The 20988-nt window shown below is 34.5% G+C and overlaps 2 protein-coding genes and 1 long non-coding RNA gene across 4 annotated transcripts in view; 1 reads left to right on the forward strand and 2 right to left on the reverse strand.

The window, feature by feature from the left end:
* Positions 1 to 9577: 9577 nt before the first annotated feature.
* LOC137246969 (SAP30-binding protein) lies at positions 9578 to 11199 on the reverse strand. Its single transcript, XM_067778033.1, has 3 exons — positions 10956 to 11199; positions 10181 to 10905; positions 9578 to 9782 (listed from the first exon to the last, which is right to left on the reverse strand). The coding sequence occupies exons 1-3, from the start codon at positions 11058 to 11060 to the stop codon at positions 9650 to 9652; spliced, it is 963 nt and encodes a 320-aa protein (XP_067634134.1). The 5' UTR covers positions 11061 to 11199; the 3' UTR covers positions 9578 to 9649.
* Positions 11200 to 13318: 2119 nt separating this feature from the next.
* Cog6 (conserved oligomeric Golgi complex subunit 6) overlaps positions 13319 to 20988 on the forward strand; it is a 46785-nt gene continuing 39115 nt past the window's right edge. The window contains exons 1-3 of one of the 2 annotated variants that reach the window (XM_067775192.1): positions 13319 to 13593; positions 13649 to 14280; positions 14371 to 14591. In XM_067775192.1, the coding sequence (XP_067631293.1) occupies positions 13492 to 13593; positions 13649 to 14280; positions 14371 to 14591 (955 nt within the window). In that variant the 5' untranslated portion in view covers positions 13319 to 13491. The remainder of the gene's footprint in view (positions 13594 to 13648; positions 14281 to 14370; positions 14592 to 20988) is intronic. The other variant, XM_067775191.1, reaches the window with a different exon arrangement.
* LOC137245085 (uncharacterized) lies at positions 14451 to 16047 on the reverse strand. The gene is made up of 2 exons (XR_010951249.1): positions 14685 to 16047; positions 14451 to 14613 (listed from the first exon to the last, which is right to left on the reverse strand). It is a non-coding gene; the product is annotated as an uncharacterized lncRNA (long non-coding RNA).

Consider the following 20988-nt stretch of genomic DNA (forward strand, 5'->3'; position numbering starts at 1 on the left):
TTAAAGAAAATGGCTACGAGGCAAAAATACTAGAGCACCTAACCTCAAAAGCAGGTATAATCTATGATATTCCTGTAGACATAACAGATGAAGAACTGAATGAATTCATAAAATCAGACATTCCAATAATAAAAATCCAAAGACCGTTAAAGGGACCAAAGGAATATTAAAAAAACCCACGGAAAGGGTTAAAATTATATTGAAAGGCAATGTGCTACCAAAATACGTCGTTTTCGCATCAACTAGAGTTACAGTAAAACATTATATAATGGTACCACCGTGCTACAAATGTTATAGATATGGACATTTTGCTATGCACTGCAAACAACAACAACAAACGTGTTATAAATGCGCAGAATATCACGAAAACAAAAACAGTACAAACTGTACAAACACTAAAGTGCAAACTATGGCCAGGAACATGTTGCAATAGCTAAAACCTGCCCAGCCAGAGAAAAAGAGTATGCAATCAAAAAAGCAATGATTGCTGAAAACCTGACTAAGTTAGAAATAAAAGCTAGATACCCACATTTGTTTGATAAAAAACCAGAAATGAAAATACATAACTTTAACAAAGAATTCCCAAAGATTACAACTGAGACTAAAACCATCAACAACCATGTTGAAGCCGCAAAGTCAATACACATATATATGCCATATTCAAAAACATTATCTAATAACGCTGAAGCAAGTAGAACCAATAAATTCACCCTACAGGACAGAATAAATTACATTCAGAAAAATGCCCAAGCACAATCTACAAACTACGAAAAATTTATTAACAACCTTAATCAGGAAATAACTAAGCAAATTTCTCAGTGGACAAAAGACGTCCTACAACCAGTAAGAGAATTTTGGAACAAGGTTCGGAACGATATCAACAGATTCAACATTAACACTGACATAGCCCTTTTAAAAAACTGCAATCATGGCACTCAAGGTAATTGAATATAATATCCAAAGTTTAAAAAAAGATACTAACAAAGAGCTACTAGAAATATATTTAGAAAACAACAAAATAGACATTGCAGCTATCTGCGAGACGTGGATACTAAACAATGCAAGTACAAGTTTTAAAAATTATAAATTTATTTGCAAATGTAGAGCAGATGGATATGGCGGAGTTGGAATTTATATTAACAAAAACATAAAATTTTCGATACTCAACATTAAAGCTGACGAAACAATAGGAATAACAACACTTAATCTTAAAACTAACTTAAATATTATTTGTACTTACCTAGCACCAACTATTAGTAATAATCAATTCAAAAATAGAATCGAAACTATTTTCACTTGGGCGAACAGACAACAACAAAATTCTTTAATATTGGGTGATTTTAATGCAAAATCAATGACATGGGGCAACAGTGTCGCCGACCGAAAGGGTGACATTTTAGAAGAAACAGCAGTAAGCAATTACTGGCATATGCTGATGACATTGATATCATCGGCCTAAACATCCGCGCTGTTAGTTCTGCTTACTCCAAGCTGGAAAAAGAAGCGGTAAAGATGGGTTTGATGGTGAATGAGGACAAAACGAAGTACCTGCTGTCATCGAGCAAAGAGTCAGCGCATATGCGCCTTGGCAACCACGCTACTGTTGGCAGCCATAATTTCGAAATAGTAAAATACTTCGTTTATTTGGGAACCAGCATCAACACTAGCAACAACATCAGCACTGAAATCCAGCGAAGAATCAATCTTGCCAATAAATGCTACTTTGGACTAGGTAGGCAATTGAAAAGTAAAGTCCTCTCTCGGCGAACGAAAATCATACTCTACAAGTCACTTATCGTACCTGTCCTGCTATATGGGGCAGAAGCATGGACCATGACAACAGCAGATGAAGCGGCTTTGGGAGTGTTCGAGAGAAAAGTTCTTCGAAAGATTTATGGACCTCTACGCGTTGGCGATGGCGAGTACCGAAGAAGATTTAATGATGAGCTGTACGAGCTATACGCAGACATCAACATAGTCCAGAGAATTAAAACGCAGCGGCTGCGCTGGCTAGGCCATGTTATGCGAATGAAAGATGATGCTCCGGCCAAGAAAGTGTTTCTATCGGAACCCGCCTATGGAAGCAGAGGTAGAGGGCGGCCCCCACTCCGTTGGAAGGACCAGGTGGAAAACGATTTAAACTCCCTTGGTGTGACCAATTGGCGCCGGTTGGCGGAGCGAAGGAGCGACTGGCGCGCCTTGTTGGACGGCCATAACCGTTTAGACGGTTAAGCGCCAATTAAGTTAGTAAGTAAGTAAGTAAGTAACAATTTTACATGTATAAATAATGGGAAACCAACTTTCACACCGCCAAATGCAACCTCATCAGCAATAGATCTAACTTTTTATAACGGCTATTCAGGAAACGTCAAATGGAGAAGAATTAATACAAAAATAACCAATAGTCACCACATGCCAACAGAAACAGTAATAAGTAAAGCACAAATCAAAAACAGAAGAACAAAAAAGATATTATTGCAGAGAGTAATAGATGAGCTGAACAAAAATTCACTCCCCAGTGAGATTGCTAACAAAAACACACAATAGTAATACCAGCCAACAACAAATATGTTCCAAAACATTGGTGGGATGAAGAGTGTACGAAATTAATAAGGCTACGAAATGTAGCAAGAGCGAAATTTTTACAAGAAAATAGTATCGAAAACGGAAATGCCTTGGCTGAAGCAATAAAGACAGTCAGAAAACACATAAAAGAAATTAAAAAGAATAAGTTTATAGAAACTTTAAACGAACTTTCAAATCCCACAAGTATTAGTCAGTTCTGGAAAACTTCCAAAAACATTGCGAAATACAAATGTGAAAAAACAAATCTGGGAAACTCATGGACAGACCAACAAAAATACGATTTTCTTGAAACCATTGCTGGATATAACCCTCCAAATAATAATTTGCTAAATATACAATGTTTTAAAAACAATACAATGCCCGAACTATCAGAAGAAAGATTTAACAACTTCATTAGTAGCAGGAACCCAAATTCGGCCAAAGGACATGATGGGATCAGCTACAAAATTATCCAAAACTTAAGGGAAGAAAGTAAAAAAGCATTATTTGACTCAATAAATGAAGTATGGAAATCAGAACGAATTCCAAAAGACTGGAGAACTGTCAAAATTGTACCAATACAAAAACCGGGTATGGACCCGGCAGTACTTACGAATTACAGACCAATAAACCTCTTACCAATATTTTTAAAAATTATGGAAAATCAAATTAAAGAAATAATAGAACAACTCATAACAAACCAACTACCGGAACAATCATATGCATTCAGAAAGAAAAGGTAAACTTCCAATTGTATAAATCATGTGCTTCTAGCAGTTGAAGAAGCTAAAATGAAAGGGCATCAAGTAATGGCAGATTGTGTAGATATAAGCAAAGCATTTGAATCAGTAGATATAAGCATACTAGCAAAGATACTTAATGAGTACAGAATACCAAAGAAAATAATTACCTGGATATGGTCATTCCTAAATAACAGGGTCCTGAAATTAGAAAACATATATAAAACTACAAGGCAAGGGTTATGTCGGGGAAGTGGTCTAAGCCCACTTCTCTTCAACATTTACACAATTAGTCTACATACACTAAACAACGAAAACTGCAACATCTTTCAGTACGCGGATGATTTTTTCATAATATGTCATCACTACAACTTACTCACAGCAAAAGATATATTACAAAATACAGTAAATCAATTCAATGAAAAATGCAAGACTATTAAACTCAAAATAAATCCAAACAAATCCAGTGTTACACATTTCAGTCGACGTCAAGAAGCGATAAACTGTCAAATTGAAAACAACACAGTGCAGCAAGTGGCAACAGTAAAATATCTCGGACGTATGATCACAACAAACAATTCCATAGCTGAACACGTTCAAAAAATAACAACTCATATAAACAAAACAGGTAACTTTACAAACATTATTAACGGGATTAAATATGGAGCCCACCCGGCTACTGGTTTACAGCTGTATAAAGCTATAATCAGACCCAAAATTGAATATGCAGCATCATCATTCTCAAATATCAACAACACAGCACTATCCAAACTAAAAGTATGTATGAATGCACAACTTAGAAAATGCTTGGGCTTCATCGGATCAACTCCTACAAATATACTATACCACATGTCGGCGGAACTACCACCACATCTAAGGTTTCAGTTCGCAACAGCTAAAGAAATTGCAAAATGTTTTGCATATGAACTACCAGCTAAAAAGATTTTGGAAAAAAATAACTTTATGAACACAAGCTACTACAAAGTATACCAGGAACATAAAGATATATTTAACACCATAGAAGTAATAAAAGAAAACAGCATCAGATCTAACAAAATAAGTTTCACACTAAACTTTTTCCCAAGAGGGAAACAAAAATCTTCAACATCAACGGATATTATCTTTCAGATATTCAATCAGAAGTTAGAAAGACTTCATAATGAAGGATTTACAATAATTTTCACGGATGGTTCAGTCAAAGAAAACATCACCGGAGCTGCTTTCTATTTGGAATCAACAGACATAACACACAGCTTTTATGTAAACCAAGAATTATCATCAATAACAGCAGAACTGATCGCTATAGATCAAGCACTAAACTATATAATAGAAAACAACTACACAAAAATTGCAATAATAACAGACAGTTTGAGCGGGCTAACGGCCATTAAAAATAACAATGCCTCAAATTTCATTATAAACGAAATAATGAAAAAAATACACAACAATGTTGATATCGCGGAGTTCCACTACATTCCTAGCCATCGTGGCATAATGGGAAACGATACAGTAGACAAAGCAGCAAAGAAAGCTCAAGAAGAAGGAACAGAAAAACACTATAAGATTACATTGAAGGACAGTTACAATATCATTTACGGAATATTTAAATAAAAATGGCAATCCCAATACAGTGAGCAATCACAAATAAAAGGAAGACAATATGGAACTATTCAACCCAACATAACAAGTAGGCCATGGTTTTCGCATAAAGTATTCAAAACCATGAAAGCCACTGACATAAAGAAAATAAACAGAATCTTAAGTGGACATGGCTTTTGCAAAACCACTTTGAACAAAATGAACGTTACAGAAGAAATAAACTGCGAAAATTGCAACGTACCAGAAACCATTGATCATATCATTTTCGATTGTTCAAAATACAACACTACCAGAGAGAAGTTTCCACCCTTAATGCAATCAAACTCAATTGTCAATTACATGAGCATATTTAACAATCAGCTTATACCTTTAATAAAATTTGTTAAAGAAACCAAGCTAGACATCTGAAATATTCCCAAAATAAGAATTAGTTATGCCGTTATAGCTTCTAAGTAAGCCGGGCCAAGGTAGTCTTTCATCCAAATAAATGAATTGAAGCAACTTAAAACATCAAACAACAAAAAAACAATAGAAATCAATGTAATCGAGATAGCGTTATGGTATGGCACCATTAATCGATTACATTGATTTCCATAAGGTAGGTTCGATCAGCTGTTTTATCTGGTTATGGCTTTATGGTTATAAGTCACCATTAATTCGCCCTTTATAGCTATGAAAATAACTGTGAAAACTGGCTTCGTACCAGGTTATACGATCGCTGACTGAAAACCATTTTGACTCAAACAACATTGCAACTGTCAAACTATTTCTAAAACTTATAAGACGACGTTAAAAACGCACAAATCTACAATAAATTCACAATTGTTAATCATCGCGTTCACACATACCGCATTTCTAGGATCTTAATTATTAGCTGCCAAACTTTAACGTTTTTCTCTTATTTCATGGAACCGTTTTCACCATCTTAAGTTAGCCACATTTCTTTGCGTATCTGTTAAGTGCAAGGAAATATATAAACAAAAGTCGGCTATTTGGTAAGTTTTCGTGTATTCACAATAGAGTTTTTCGATTTGCTTTACAAAATATTCACAATCATCGATTATACCGGGGGCTGGTCTTCCTATGTTGGTGAAAACGAAAATATCAAATGAAGCTATCGGATAGATTGCTATCCTTCAGGTAAAATCTAAGACGGCCCATACATGACACAAAAACCATGCGCAAATATAAAACGACGAAATTTGTGCAAATGAAAATTTTGATATACACGGCTCAAAAGCACTGCGCAATATTCATTTTTAAAGTAGCGCAACAAATGAAACATGTGTTTTAATTGTATAAAAAAGGCACTAATTGTATAAAAAATCACTATTTATTTTCCACAGTGCTGGTAATTCACGGTATAATTCGAAAAACTCACACCAGAAGCGTTTATTTTCCATTGTACTTATAAAATATATATTTTAATTGCATGACCAGCTCAACTCATTGCAGCACTGCGCAATATTCATTTTTCAACTAGCGCAACAAATGAAACATGTGTTCTAATTGTATAAAAAGTTATTTTGTATTATTAAATTTGTGTGAATTCCTGTTACAAGCTAGAGATTACGCCTTCGATATTAACATTTTTAAGCAATAATTACTGATGTTATATTATCAGGAACCACAGGTAAACTGTGTAAGATTCACCACACACGAAGAAAAAAGCATGTGCAATATTTGCAGACATGCGTAAATATCAAAATCGTTTTGATTTCTCTGCGCAAATAGCGCAACCAGTGCAAACACCGGTCAAATCCTTGTGCAAACTGGTAATTGGCACAAGGATACTTGAGCCGTGTAATTGGCGTATAACTTAACTGAAGATGGTGAAAATGGCCCTTATTTGAGAAGACATCCTATAGGTGGTTCCTTGTCCATGATAAAAGAGCGGCAACTCTAAAATTCGTTCATACATTTTTTTATTTTCCCCATGGCTCAACTATATGGTTGGCTCATCAAAATCAGCTGATTTTATTTTTTTTTTTTCATTTCACTGGCATAGAGTTTGTCAAAAGAAGATGGCCAACGTCAAAGATGACTTGATACGAAACATTTGTTTACACTCTCATTTTATCCGCTCTCACGAGGGATTTATCTGAAATTTGTGTTGGCAACAATCACAAATAAATCCCTCGCGCCAGCTGAAGCGGGTGCCAGAAGAAAAAATGTGCCAGCTAATACGAAAAACGGGCCAAAAATTTCGGTAAACTTTAGTCTGTTCTAAAACTGCAGAGACCCGTTCAAAAATTATGGGAGAAAAAATGAAAAGACTTGTTTTAGTGTAAATATATTTAGTTCGAAGGCGGAGAGTAAATATTATTTCTCATTCAATAGGTATCACTAAAAACAAGTTTTGTAAATATGAAGTCCCGATGCAAGCAGTTGATTTTGATCACAATCCCTATACACTAAATGATGTTAACTATTATATCCTTGGTCCAATTTCCTCAAATTTCAAAAGAAGATTTGGGTTTCACTGTGAGTTAAATGCGTTAAAATATTTGACTAATTAATTTAATTAAAATGTAAATTTTACTTAGACTTGTTTATATTTAACTGTAACTAGTCGTATTATTGTAAAATAAGTTTAAAAAATGAACATTTTTTGACAATTATTTATTAAATGATTGAAACTATAAAATCGCCAAAAAACTGTATGGAAGTATTTTCTTAGCTTATTGAAAATAAAAAGGAATAAGGAATTTAATTGACAAAATTTCATAAATAAGGAATTTAATTGAAGAAATTTCATAAAAATTGCCACTTATATTTTCGTGTTTGCTGCTGTCTATGTCATAAAAAGTATTGAGTTTATATATTTGTTAAAAGTGTGTTTCTTAATGTTACACGTGAACGCAAAACGTACCGAGGATCCAAGCATTGTGTAAAATATCTAAATATCTGAACCCGTTATCTTCGGCAATTCTAAAGGGTTGCATATCTGTGGCAATCGTTCTAATCGAAGCACAATCCAGTTGTTTTTTTTTTTTTTCGCTCATCTACAGACTGAGACTTCCTTATGTTGTTGTTATTAGGTTCAAAAAAGATTCTATAAGAGTTGTTGATGAAGACATTTCCATCAACGTTGGATGTGACCGCTTCAAGTGATTTAACAAATTGGTTGTATTTCCACCCATTTTGCATTTTTTCCGTACGATTTGCATTTCTCAGAATGGCCCTGCACTTGACTAAAATATTTCCAGACAATAGATCTGCGAATCTTTGGATAACTTAAAAGATTGAATTCCCCTTCAGTCACTTTCAATTGGCTTACTAGAATCTAAAACTGTGGTATTAATTTCGTACTGAACACAATATCATACCACAAAATAGATAAACACATGTTCAATATATTGCTTGGCTTAAGTGCAGTATACGGACAATTCCAAAATCAAAAAAAGAAGTATGAGGATTGATAGACATGGTCAAGGTGAGTATAACTACACAATTTTTTTTGTGGGCAAATGACAATAACAGGAGTTATTAAGGGTCAAAGTTCATATGAAGAATTTTTTTAAATCTAAATTTCTCTTTAAGTATAGAACCGATTTTCAAAATTTTTTTTCATTGTATAGGTAGTAAAATTACCTTGCATTTGATATGCTGTTTGTATTCCTATCCCGTAAAATACTTAAAAAATTCGATGTTTAAAAGTGCTATATTTACTAAGTAAATTACGCATATTTATTTGTACATATGTATGTATGTGTATGTATATTTCGTTAATACGTTGGTATTTAAAGCTTAAACTAATTTTCTATAGCGTTAACCAACAATTTTATTGAAATAAATGTATTCAGTATGGCCTTATTGCCATTTTCAAAACATGGTTGTGGTAATTTTATTAGGCTTTACCTAAAAACACGCAAAAGAGTGCGTACCGTGGCATGTTGCCACAGTTCAGGCAACCACCCGGACTTGGCATGGCGTAGCCCAGGGTTATTAAAATAAGGGCGGCCGAAGGCCGCCAACTCGGAAACGTGTTCTGCACATAAAGGAAACAAATACCAGGTGTTCTGCGCAGAATTACTGTTAATTTGCCCAAAATTAGGTTTTGGTATACCAGGAACAGGACAGTTGGTATTGCATTGATGGGACTAAGGATATTATATATAATTTTAAACGAAAGCTTAAATTATTTCCCATCTACCAAACTATATTTTCATATATTTAACACAGCAATTAAGTTAAAAAAAAATAAGTTTTTAAAATTTTGATATGTTTTTTAAAAAATTATATTATTTCAGGAAATTTTTTGCAGTTATATACTTAAGATATACATCAAATGAAAGGTATTGGAAATACGTATCCAACGACGTTGATAATCGGTTCAATACTTTAGAAGTAATTTAGATTTAAAAAAAGCTTATTATGAACTTTGACCTTTAATAACTTTTGTTGTTGTTGTTTGCCCAACAAAAAAAATATATCGTTATGTTTCTTTTATTAATACCTATCGATCTCAATTTTTCGTTTTTTTATATCAGCATTGTCCGTATACTGCACTTGTTCCTAATTAAATTAGATAGTGATGAAACTTCGATGCCTAAAGAATCGACCGATTTAAAAAAAATCGATTCTACATTTCTAAAAAAAAGATCGATTAAGAATTGAATCAGAATCCAGCTCTACCGTGGTGGTCAATTTTTTGTAAAAAAAAGTTCTAATTTAAATTATTTAAAAGTTTATTGAATGCTAAGTCGATACTATGCATATAAATAGTTATTTGTAGATATCAACTATGCTGCAGGTTTTTTTGGTAAAGAACCAAATGCCGAAATAACTGTGCCCTTAGTACCAGTCACAGTAGTAGTAAGCGTAGGCGGAACAGACTTAGCAGCTGCGGTTGCTGGTTGATCCCATTTTGATTTTCTAAGTAAATTAATAATGCAATATTTAAAATAAAAATATGCAAGTACATAAGAATTAACTGCAATTTCAAGAATTACGCATCGTTTATGAAATGTGGAAAAGAAATGGGTTTTTTTCTTGGGGTGAAGTCAAACACGCCTTAAGATTCCGCCATATGTATAAAATTAGTAAACGCTTTTTTCAAAGCAATCAATGGAAGTTTCAATATAATTTTCAAGTGATTACTATCAAAAAATAGACTTACTTCTTTTATGTATATGGCCCACTAAGTATGCCTTTTAATTAAACAAAAATTCTCTTTGGCAAATTATCAATTAGATAAAGTAGAAGTAAAAAGTTCCCACCTTTCACCAACGATATATATAATAATTTTTAGTACTAAAATTTGCATCATGCACCTTTTCTTAGCTTCCTCCTCAACTTTGCGTGCCAATGCTGTGGCTTGCTCAATTTTATCTGTATCTTTACGTTCTTTTTGACGTTTGAGCATTTCATTTTTTTGTATGCGTGCTAATTCTTCATAATAACTTTCTTGTCCCCATTGGAGAGGATCATAAATTTCAGGTGGATAATTTGTGCCAAATTCATTTATATCACAATATTGTATAAGTTTTTCATATATACTTGGATTGCGAAATTCTTTGCGTCCTTGTATAACTCGATTCATATCCATATTAGTAGTTTCCATTTTATCATACAATTGCTTTATTTTATCGACTAACTCTGCCGATGGTTTGCCCTTTGGTTCTGGTGGCAATGAAAAGCCATAATGTGCATATTTATTTGGCGGTTCACCTTTTTTGGGAGATTTACTTTCGCTTATTATTTCAACGCTATTATCATCGAGTACTATTTGTATGCTGTTACTATTATCTCTGGATGTACTAGCCGGAATATTATATACGCTTGCTTTATCTGCCTCACTTTCTGTTTCAGATGATGTATCTGAATCGGTTGAAGCACTTTCATCACCATCTTCGTCATCGGAGATAACTGTGTCATCTTGATAGCTAACCAAACGTCGTACAGACCTCTTGCGTTTTCGTTTTTTCTTCTTGTGTTCCCTGTTTTTTTCGGGTGTTTTCTCAGGACTCGCTTTGGGGCTTTGTTGTGGAATTTTCATCTGTAATGCAAGCAAGATTAAACATCTGTCTATTCACGGTGCGCAATTACCTGTGTTATCTGCGAATTGGAGGAATCGAGACTTTTATCATCCGCCTCGCCTTCGTTCTCAGAATCTGTGTACTGGGCCGTTAAGCTTTCTAATGCCCTACTCATTTTTGTCCAAAAACTAAAGTAAACTTTTCTGAAAGTTTATTTTTTAACCTTTTAATCGCTTTGGTTTGTGTGTTATTTGTTTTTTAATTTCTTTTCATTAGAAGTCAAACCGTGCAATGCATGTTTCCTGAAGCATGGCTCATTTATTACTTGCCTGGAAAAATACAATGCAGTCAGCTGAAAAAGTAAACAGCTGACAGAGCTACCAGATCAGTATTTTTCTTAAGGTCCAAACACATTCGACTTCTCCGTCCCTTTGGCGCACACGTCAACAGCTGAAAACACTTGTCTTCACTGGTATGTTATAAACTTACGCTATGAACTTTTTCCTGAAATTCTCTGCAATTTAAGAAAAATCTTCGATTTCCATCGCCATTCAATATAATTAAATACATGATGGTAAATTGCTAATACGTTACCAAAAATATAGAGAGAGGTATCAAACGACGCGCCTTGACATCAGTATTAATAATCCGAAGGCGGAAAATAAAAAATTTAACTCGTTCAAACGATATTAACGAAAAACCGAAAAAAGACTCGCGGGTACCTCCGAAACCGGGGGTGGTATCCATAGTATTTTTGCGCAGAACACTTTTCTGCGTTGGCGGCCTTCGGCCGCGCTTATTAAAAATTACCCTAGGTGAGTCCAACACCGGTTTGGAGACCAAAACTATATTCGCACAAAACACATGATCACAATTTTTTTTGTGGGAACACCAACATTACAACAACCATATGAAAATCGCCCACTTCAACTGCAAATATCTCCGGACAGAGATAGAATTTTTCTTTTCCGCCTTCGGATTATTGTTCTCGAGATTAATACACGTCTTTTGACACCTTTCTCGATATATTTTCACGCGTATTAGCTGTCGCCCCCTCAACTAGACTTTAACTACATAATTTTTTGTTCTGTTAAAAAAAACTTTTTCGTTATTTATATTCCTTATTATGACATAACACCAAGATTTGACTTTCTCTTTTTTGTTCATTGTGACAGGGAAACATTCAATATGAGCTACTTCAAAGTGACGCCAGTGCCAAAACGACACAAATTGGAATGAATTGGGGCATTTAACATGTTTTTGTTTGACCAAAATACATTTCTCCATACTTTTCTTTAATTCAGAGTAATATATAGCTTCTCCAAACCAAATTGTCAACCTCACCTATCCGTGGCGATTCCTGTTTCACTAACAGACGAGGCTCTGGCGACCCCAAGTTCCTCTTGGAACTTGGGATGGGGAGGGAGGGATGGCCTGAAGGTTTAATGTGGCCACATAAATCATTCCCGAGATGGTCGCGCTAGCACCTTAATGGTGCTGTGTTACCGGAGCGTATCGGATCTGTATCCGGCAAAGGACCATCACATCGGGGAGCAACCTTATCGCTACAACAACAACAACAACAACTGTTTTTTCTCATAATATTATAGTGAAGTGGTGTGAAAAACTATTTAATGATCCATATGGATCAATTTGTTGTTGCATTTGCATGTTAAATTTCTATCCGTATCTGCATCACGCTTCATTGGAACGACATTTAAACTTGACGTATCCATATCCATATCAAACACCTGATCATATCAAACACCTGATCCAACCAACCTTATGTAAATCAATGTAATTTGGTCAATGGCGCCATACCATAACGCCCTAGCCATAAACATACTATAACCAACCAATTGGTTTGTGGTTTTTCGCAATATCCATAACTTAAAATATTCGAGTTGGAGAATTTATTAACTTGTTGTGGATTTTATTTATTGGTTTGGATACGTTTTGACTAAGAGACTTATTTTTTGTGGTATATGTTTGTAATTTTTTGCGTTTTCTTAATTTTTATGAAAATTTCACGATTTTTAGGTTCAGGCACCAATAACTATGCCAATTGATATGGATAAGTAAATATGTATATGGTTATGACTATGGCGTTATGACTATGTCAACTTTGCCAGACCCTTTACCGCCGTGGTGGGAAATTTTTTATTAAAAATTTGTTTCATATCACTAAAAGTTGTTTTTTTTTAGTAAATCCATCTAATTTGGCGCACTATTTTCTCACAACACACAAGAATGGCAAAGTTTTATGTATTATCTTCTTTCCATTCGCTTAACACCAATACGCAGATTTTGACAATCAGTGCGAAGTTATTTTGCTGCTGTAGAGATGAGCCTATCATGTAGTCACACGATGGTCTCATTCGAACATAGAACAGTGCCAACATAGTGTACATGTACAAGTGTGTTGACTTCTTTCTGACAGGCACTCGCTTAAGTGAGCATTACGGGTATAGGTACACTATGAGTGCCAAGTTGATTTGTGGAACAATGCATGGCAGCTGTGTGAAAATTTTTACAACAAAAACAGCTTTCGACGTTGACTTTTTCTGATTACTTATTTAATACTTCTGTCGTAAAAATATAAATATATGGACATAAAAATGAGTGCGTACAGAGACGAATCCCAAACTGAGGATCACATACAGAAGCGTGTGAATAAAATACTAGAAACTAGATTGGAAGCCGATAAAGTATTGTGATCTTATATTCAGTCTTGCAATTCTTTTTGATTTACGTTTATTCTAGGACACTCTGGATGCACTCAGCGATCTCTCCAATTTTTTCACAGAGAACACATTACAAAATCGGCGTAATCTCCGTAGTGAAATTGAGCATCGAACTGTTGGAATAAGTGATAATTTCCTCAAAGCATTTCGCAAAGTAAAGGATGCACTTGATGCAGTTTGCGATGACTTAGATAACATGGCAAAATCAGTGCAAACAATGAAAACTAACATGGAATCATCAAAAGCACTAACTCATGATTTAATAACACAAACAAATTCATTGCAAACAGAACGTGAACGGTTGCAAGTGGATCAGCAAATCGCTGAAGCATTTCTAGCACGCTTTCAACTCACTGTGCCCGAACATCAAATCCTCTATGGTGCTACAAAAGATGCACAAATTGTGCCTGAATTCTTTACGGTACTCAATCGTGTTCAAAGTATTCATAGCGATTGTCGCGCATTGATGCAATGTGGGTATCAAACGGCTGCTTTGGAAATAATGGAAGAAATGACATTACATCAGGAGGGTGCATTTGAGCGTCTTTATCGGTGGACACAAAATCATTGCCGTAATTTGGACAATAATGAAATTGGTTCTTTGGTTATTGAAGCGATGAATCGATTACAAGATCGACCAGTGCTATTCAAGTATGTTTCCTTTTTTTATTTTTGAATTTGGAATCTCTCTTAAATATATATACGTATGCATAAAAATAGTATTTTTTTTTCTCAATTTAGGTATGTAATTGATGAATATGCCATTGTGCGTCGAGCCGTGCTTGTGCGCCTGTTCATCGAAGCTTTAACCGAAGGTGGTGCAAATGGTAACCCAAAGCCAATTGAAATGCATGCACACGATCCAAAACGTTATATTGGCGATATGTTTGCATGGCTGCATCAAGCAATACCAAATGAAAAGGAAAATCTATCGATGTTGCTTAAGAAATGTGATAAAAATGGTAAGCATTTTTATGTAGGCCTCTGGAAAGCGAATTTAAAAAATTAAAATACAAAAACGATCCTAATTTAGTTCCCTGAGTTGCAACACTTACCCGGCCTTAATAGCTCTTGATATCCCGCATTTTCTGACAGGCGGCTGTTAAATATAACCCCGGTTTGCGTATTACTATAGAAATCACCAAATTTTACGAATATGGGAAGGATGAACAGACGTTTAAGTCCACAACAAATTAACGTTTCATTAACACCCAACACATGATCTTGATTATGTCAGCCCAATTAACTTTGAGCAATGGTGCTGCTCAAAACTTGGTGCACTGCTTCCAACTCTGGTTTTGTAGCGGTATAAAATAGACAAATTAGCAGTTTGGAAACAGATAACTCTAACTAGTCTACCTTTTGTACTTCTATGTGTTTATTCATTAAAAATACAAACATTATATCACATAGCCTTTCTCAAGATTATAACTCTCACTCAAACACATTTGATAGCTCGGACTCCCTTTTTTCTATAAAAAAGATTGTTCTCACCTCTCTTAATTAATGTATAATACTGTAACGAATTTGCTTGCAAATCCTCTTATTTGCAATCCTCTGCTAAGTTCGAATCACTAAACTGTTGAATAAATAACTCCAATTTGTAATAATGCCAAATGGCCTTTATTAAAGTACTTCACAATAACAAACTGTGCAACGAATAGCTTGCTTAATAACCACACTGATTGATAGCTCAATGAAACTCTACTATTCAAAATAACACTGCTATTGCTCGCTAGATATCGTCTTAATCAAACTGCTTGACAACTCAAATCAAACTGAATTACTTCTTACTCGCCTGCCCCGCTTTTATAGTTTACGCTGCATACTTCTAGGCTCTTCGATTTCCAGAAGTTACTAGTTGTTTCGGCTACAAAATCGCCAGCCACAACTACGTGCACAAATTATTGCCCTCTCTTGTGACCACTCAGATAAGATATATGCATGTGTTTGTAGTTTACAGTCTCCCGCACACACATAAGCGTATAAGTAAATTCATCGGTGCGTGACATCTCATCTCTCGCTGCCTTGTATGTAAATGTTGCTCGTCGGAATGTGTACATATGTGTAGACGCAATTATTGATTCGTTTATGTAGATACATAATGATTGATTTATTGATGTGAATTCACGTCACTGCTTAGCATTGGCCTGGAGATGGCAGCACTCCTCAGTTTTGCTAATATTCGTAACAATATTAAAACTTGTACTTCTGTATTCTGCCAGCATTGATGAGTGCTGGGCAATAATTTCTTCTTGTGTCATGTTAGATTTTTTAGTATTGGTAGTTTTTTCAAAAATGACAAGGTTGGAGATCGGGGGATGGGGGTGAACCGCATCAATGTCATCAATGACGTTGGAGAAAGTGTTGTATGCAATTGCATAACTGGTATTGAGGTGTGAGTTAGATTTTATAGTATCTGCTATTGGATTGTTAAAAGCAATTAGTTTCACTACTTCTTTGGCAAATAGCCATATGGTTCGTTCATTGGGAAGTAGTTCATTAGCTAAAGCATATATTAATGGTATTGGCGTTGATGGTGTTAGACCTAAACATCTTCTCAAGATTTTGTTTTGTAAGACTTGTATACTGTGAAATGATGCATTGGCACTATATGCAAGTGTGGTACTGCAATATTCAATCTTTGATCTGACCATTGCTTTGTAGATGTTTAATGCCTTTTGTGGATGTAACCCTGATTTGATATTGGTAATGTATTTAAAAAGTTTTAAGTTGTTTGAAAATGATTCTATTACTTTTTGATAGTGTGCTTTTGCAGTTAAGGAACTGTTTATGACTCTGCCTAAAATTGTTGCTGATTTTGTTTGTTCAAGTGTTGAACCATTTATGGTTACATTGACTTCCTTCGTTGGACCTTTGGTTATATGCATGACTTTAGTTTTGCTAGCATTAAAATTCAGATTAGGAGTGTTGCAATTTGATGCAAAGGAGTTAAGAAAGTTTTGAAGATTGGATTTTGCATTTTCTAATGTAAAATCTGAGGATATAAAAAAGAAATCCTCAGCAAATTGGTATACTTGAATATTTTCATCTTGAAGATCATGGAGTTTGACAGTGTATATATTAAATAAAAGTGGTGAAAGGCAACTGCCTTGAGGAAGACCATTGAAAATCTCAGTTGTTTTGTCGCCAATTTTGAGAATCCTATAGCTAAGAAAATTTATTATCCATTCAGTATACAACTTTTCTAAGCCGATATCAAAAAGTTGATCTTTTAAATTTTTTATATTCACACAGTTATATGCATTTGAAATGTCAGTTGTGCAAAAAATTACATGTTTATTTTCGCTTTTGAGTAGAGTGATTTGATGTATTATGTGATTTATACAGGTAGATGTGGACATGTGTATTTTGTTGTTCTCAATGTATAAGTTAATTCTATCTTTAAGACAGGAATTTATTATTTTAAGAAAAACTGTTATTAAGGCTATTGGCCTGAAATTTTCAAAATTGTTGAGATCTTTACCTTTTTTGGGTATAGGTACTACTTTAATTTGTCTCCAGTGTTCTGGAATGGTATTAGAAATAAAAATGTCATTCAAACATGTTTTGATGTTGTTTAAGGTTATATCAAGAAGTGCTCTTAACATCCTGTACGATATTTTATCAGTACCGGCTGCAGAGTTTATGTTCTTTTTAAAAAGCGTTTCTTTTATTTCCTCAAATGAAAACGTGAGATTGGTATTTGGTTCTACTTCATTGTTAAGAGGTAGTCTTTGAACCATAACTGGTACTTGTTGATTAAGCATATTTAAAAAATTTTGGTTGTTGGCTTCATTCCACATGCCTACTTCTATTTGATTAAAATCTCCCCTCAATGACTTGACAAAGCGCCAAGATTTCCTTCCCATATTGGTATTTATTTCTTCTATTTTTTCCTTGAAATTTTCTTTTTTGGCCTTTTTAACTGCCTTTTTCCATTTCATTCTCCGGGCTATCATATTATCCATATTTTCCGGACTCGGTAAAGCTTTTACTTTCTGATTTGCTATTCTAAGGAAGCGGTAGCTCTTGTCAAGACTTTCGTTCCACCAAGATTTTGGTTTTCTGGTGTTATCAATCGTGTAAGTTACTTTTCTAATTTCATCTTGGATTTTGTTTTCTAAGTCCATGATTGTGGTGCAATTTTCAAGAACTTCTAGAGATTGTAAAAGTTTATTTCTCGCTAGAAATACCGATTTTTTGATTGCACAATGATCAGTTTCAATTAAGATAGGTAGATGGTGACTGCCTCCTATTCGTGTTGTGTCAACTTTCCAGGAGCAGTGAAAGGTGCAGTTTGTAAAAGAAAGATCTAGCACAGATGTGTTCATGGTGCGTGGATCTATTAAGAAGGTATGATTGCCATTATTTAAATGATGAAAATTGGATTCTTGAATCATACTAACCAAATGTTTACCCTTATAGTTGTCAATTCTATCACCAAACAAGGTAGCTCTTGCATTGAAATCTCCAAGAATGAAGGTGTTTGAAAAAGGTTCTAGAAATTCCAAAAGTCTGTGAATTTCCGATTTAAAATTTCCTATAGGGATATTAGGAGGAAGGTAAATAGAAACTATTGTGATATTGGGTTGAAGATTTGATGTTGTAATTATTAAAATATCGTAGTCAGTATTGTAAGTTATTTTTTTGAATTTGATATATTTCCTAAGGGCAATGGCAACGCCACCGTACCCATCGTTTCTATGTTTTTTAATAATATTAAAATTTAAAAGTTTTCTATTTGTTGATTTTGTTGAAAAGAAAATTTCGCTAAAAGCTGTAATTTCTATATTATACGTGTTTATATAATATTCTATTGTATCTATGTTTGCCGTAAGGCTTTGACAATTATATTGCATCATCTTCATGATTAGAGTAAAAAGAGTTTAGAGATTGTATGTTAGAATTTTCGCGACTCATTACTAGAGCCTCGAAAGTGTTTTTGATTTTTTGAATTTCTTGTAAGGTATCAGAGCTACCTTGTTGTGAGAGTTTTTGAGTGATATTGATCATTTCACTCATTAGTTTTTCATATTGTGTAACCAAGTTTTTTTGGTAATGAAAAGAGTTAAAAACAGGAATGATTTGTGGTTTTGGATTTACCGTTTTATAATTTTCCCTTTTGAGTTTAGCCGGACTAGTCTTCTTTACTACAGAGCTATATGATTTTTTAGTTAAATGCCTATTTATATATTTATTTGTGTCTAAAATGTCATTATCCTGCACTAAAACAGGAAACTCTTCATCATCTTCACTTAATATATCAAAACGATTTGTATTTCTTGGGAAGTATTTATCTAAAACTTCCTTTCTGGACAATTTTTTAACCGTTTTGATGCGGTTCACCTCCAACTCCTTTTGCCAATGTGGACAATTATTTTTATTTTTGGCTGTATGTCCCTCCCTGCCACAGAGAATTCAGGTGTTATTGTTACATTCACCATTCTTACACTCACTTTTTCCGCATTGAAGACATCTTTCTTTGGATTTGCATCCAAATTTGGTGTGTCCTAATCTGCCACATTTGTTACATTGTCTCAATGTAGGTACATAAAACTCGGCTGTTAGACGAGTATATTCGAAAATGATTTCTTTGGAAATTTCATTTCCCATAAAACCTATCTTTAAAGTGGATGTTAGTATGTAGGAATCGCTATTGGGATCTTTGCGCGTGAAGCGCTGTACTGATACTATAGGTACCGAAGAGATTGAATTTTTGAGTATATCATATTCTGTGCAGCTTTGTGGAACCCCACGTACTACTCCATATATTTCCAGTGCAGTCCTGGGAAGGAATGGTTTTAGTCCACGTTTTCTTACTCTATCATCGATTATGAAACTATTTGCTGCATATGTGGTTTTGAAGAATACTTTATAAAGGGGTTTTCCTATTGAGTATATTAGGTCAAGATCTTTAATACGCAAATTCTTTATTTGGCTGTATAAAGTTAAGCCACTCGTTACTTTTTCATTTTTCATGTCGTGACACTCTGTGGTGTCCACAAGTACAAAAATTTCTCCGCGAAAATTTGGCGGGTATGTTATTGTTGGTTTTACCGCTTCTTTTTTTTTCCTCTTCTTTTGACTGAACTTTTTCAGCCGAATTGGAATTCACCGTTATGTTGCCTGTATCATTGGCTGTCTCGATGTCGCTGCTTTGTACAGTTACATTGGTTGCGAATTGGTCATTTTCCATTTTTTTCATTTCCACTAAACCATTTGGTAATAATTCATAAAAACCTGTCACATTGGAGTTCTCCAATATTTTAGGCTTTTTTGCCATAGTGGCTTTGTCTTTATCTCCACTAGAAAGTGACGCCACCGACTTTTGTGCCGGCGACGCCATTTTCCGTCTTGTACTTTTCGGCAGTGCTAAACGCACTTTATTCCTCTTTTTTGAAGGCACTATGCAGTCTTTTTTTTTTTTTTTCACAACATTTTAGAAAAGATTTGTCAGCAGTGCTTAAGGCACTTAATGCCGTTTTATTAAGCACAAAAATTCTTTAAGGGACGCCAAAATCACTCACCTGATTGCAGCTTTTGTTATTTCTGGAAAATGCACCAATTAATGATGCGTTTATATTTAATATCAAAATTGCCGCTAGATCAGCACAACAAATTTGCTCAGAACACTAAAATTAATCACAAAAATAATGCGCGCTCGAGACCACACAGACTCGTGTCCAAAATCAGAATGATTAGAATATAAATATGAAAGCGATTCGGAGGCAATAAATGGACAGTTCTAACCCTTTGGAGCTAAGTGAATCACTGTAAGCTAAAAATTACTATTGTCAGCACTTTTGAATAACAAGTTAATTTTTTTTCAATTAGCTTTCGCCAATATTACAGGCTAAACAAGCCGGCATTCTAATATTTGCTAGATATTCTTACCAACTCCTTGTCACCATTGAAGCAAGAATTTGGAGTTCCACCAATTGTAAAGTTGAGTACATGTTTTCGTTTTTTCGCATAGGGAAAAGGCGTTGGAAAGGACCATGAAGTGGGTCTTAGCCAATCTTGTTTCAGTGAGGTGCTCAACATTTTTGAACCGTCGCTTTGTCCACAATGGATAACTTGGCCTACTGATACGTTGTCATAAAAAATAGAATTTACATACTTAACAATACAGGAATTTCACTTTTTTCCACTCAGCTTCCAATTGTGCATTATTTATTGATTTATTTCTAATAATAAGAAGTACATATAATTATAAGAGTATGAAATTTCAAGAGAAAAAATTACTAACACTTTCTTTTCCTCTCGTTCGCCTGTAAAATATATGTGAACAAATTTGGCTTTCCCCGCTGTTCATTTCGCCCGAACAAAGAGTTGCCGATAAGGTGAAATCTTTTT

Source organism: Eurosta solidaginis, chromosome 3, assembly GCF_040869045.1.
Source record: "Eurosta solidaginis isolate ZX-2024a chromosome 3, ASM4086904v1, whole genome shotgun sequence".
In the NCBI taxonomy this organism is placed as follows: domain Eukaryota; kingdom Metazoa; phylum Arthropoda; class Insecta; order Diptera; family Tephritidae; genus Eurosta; species Eurosta solidaginis.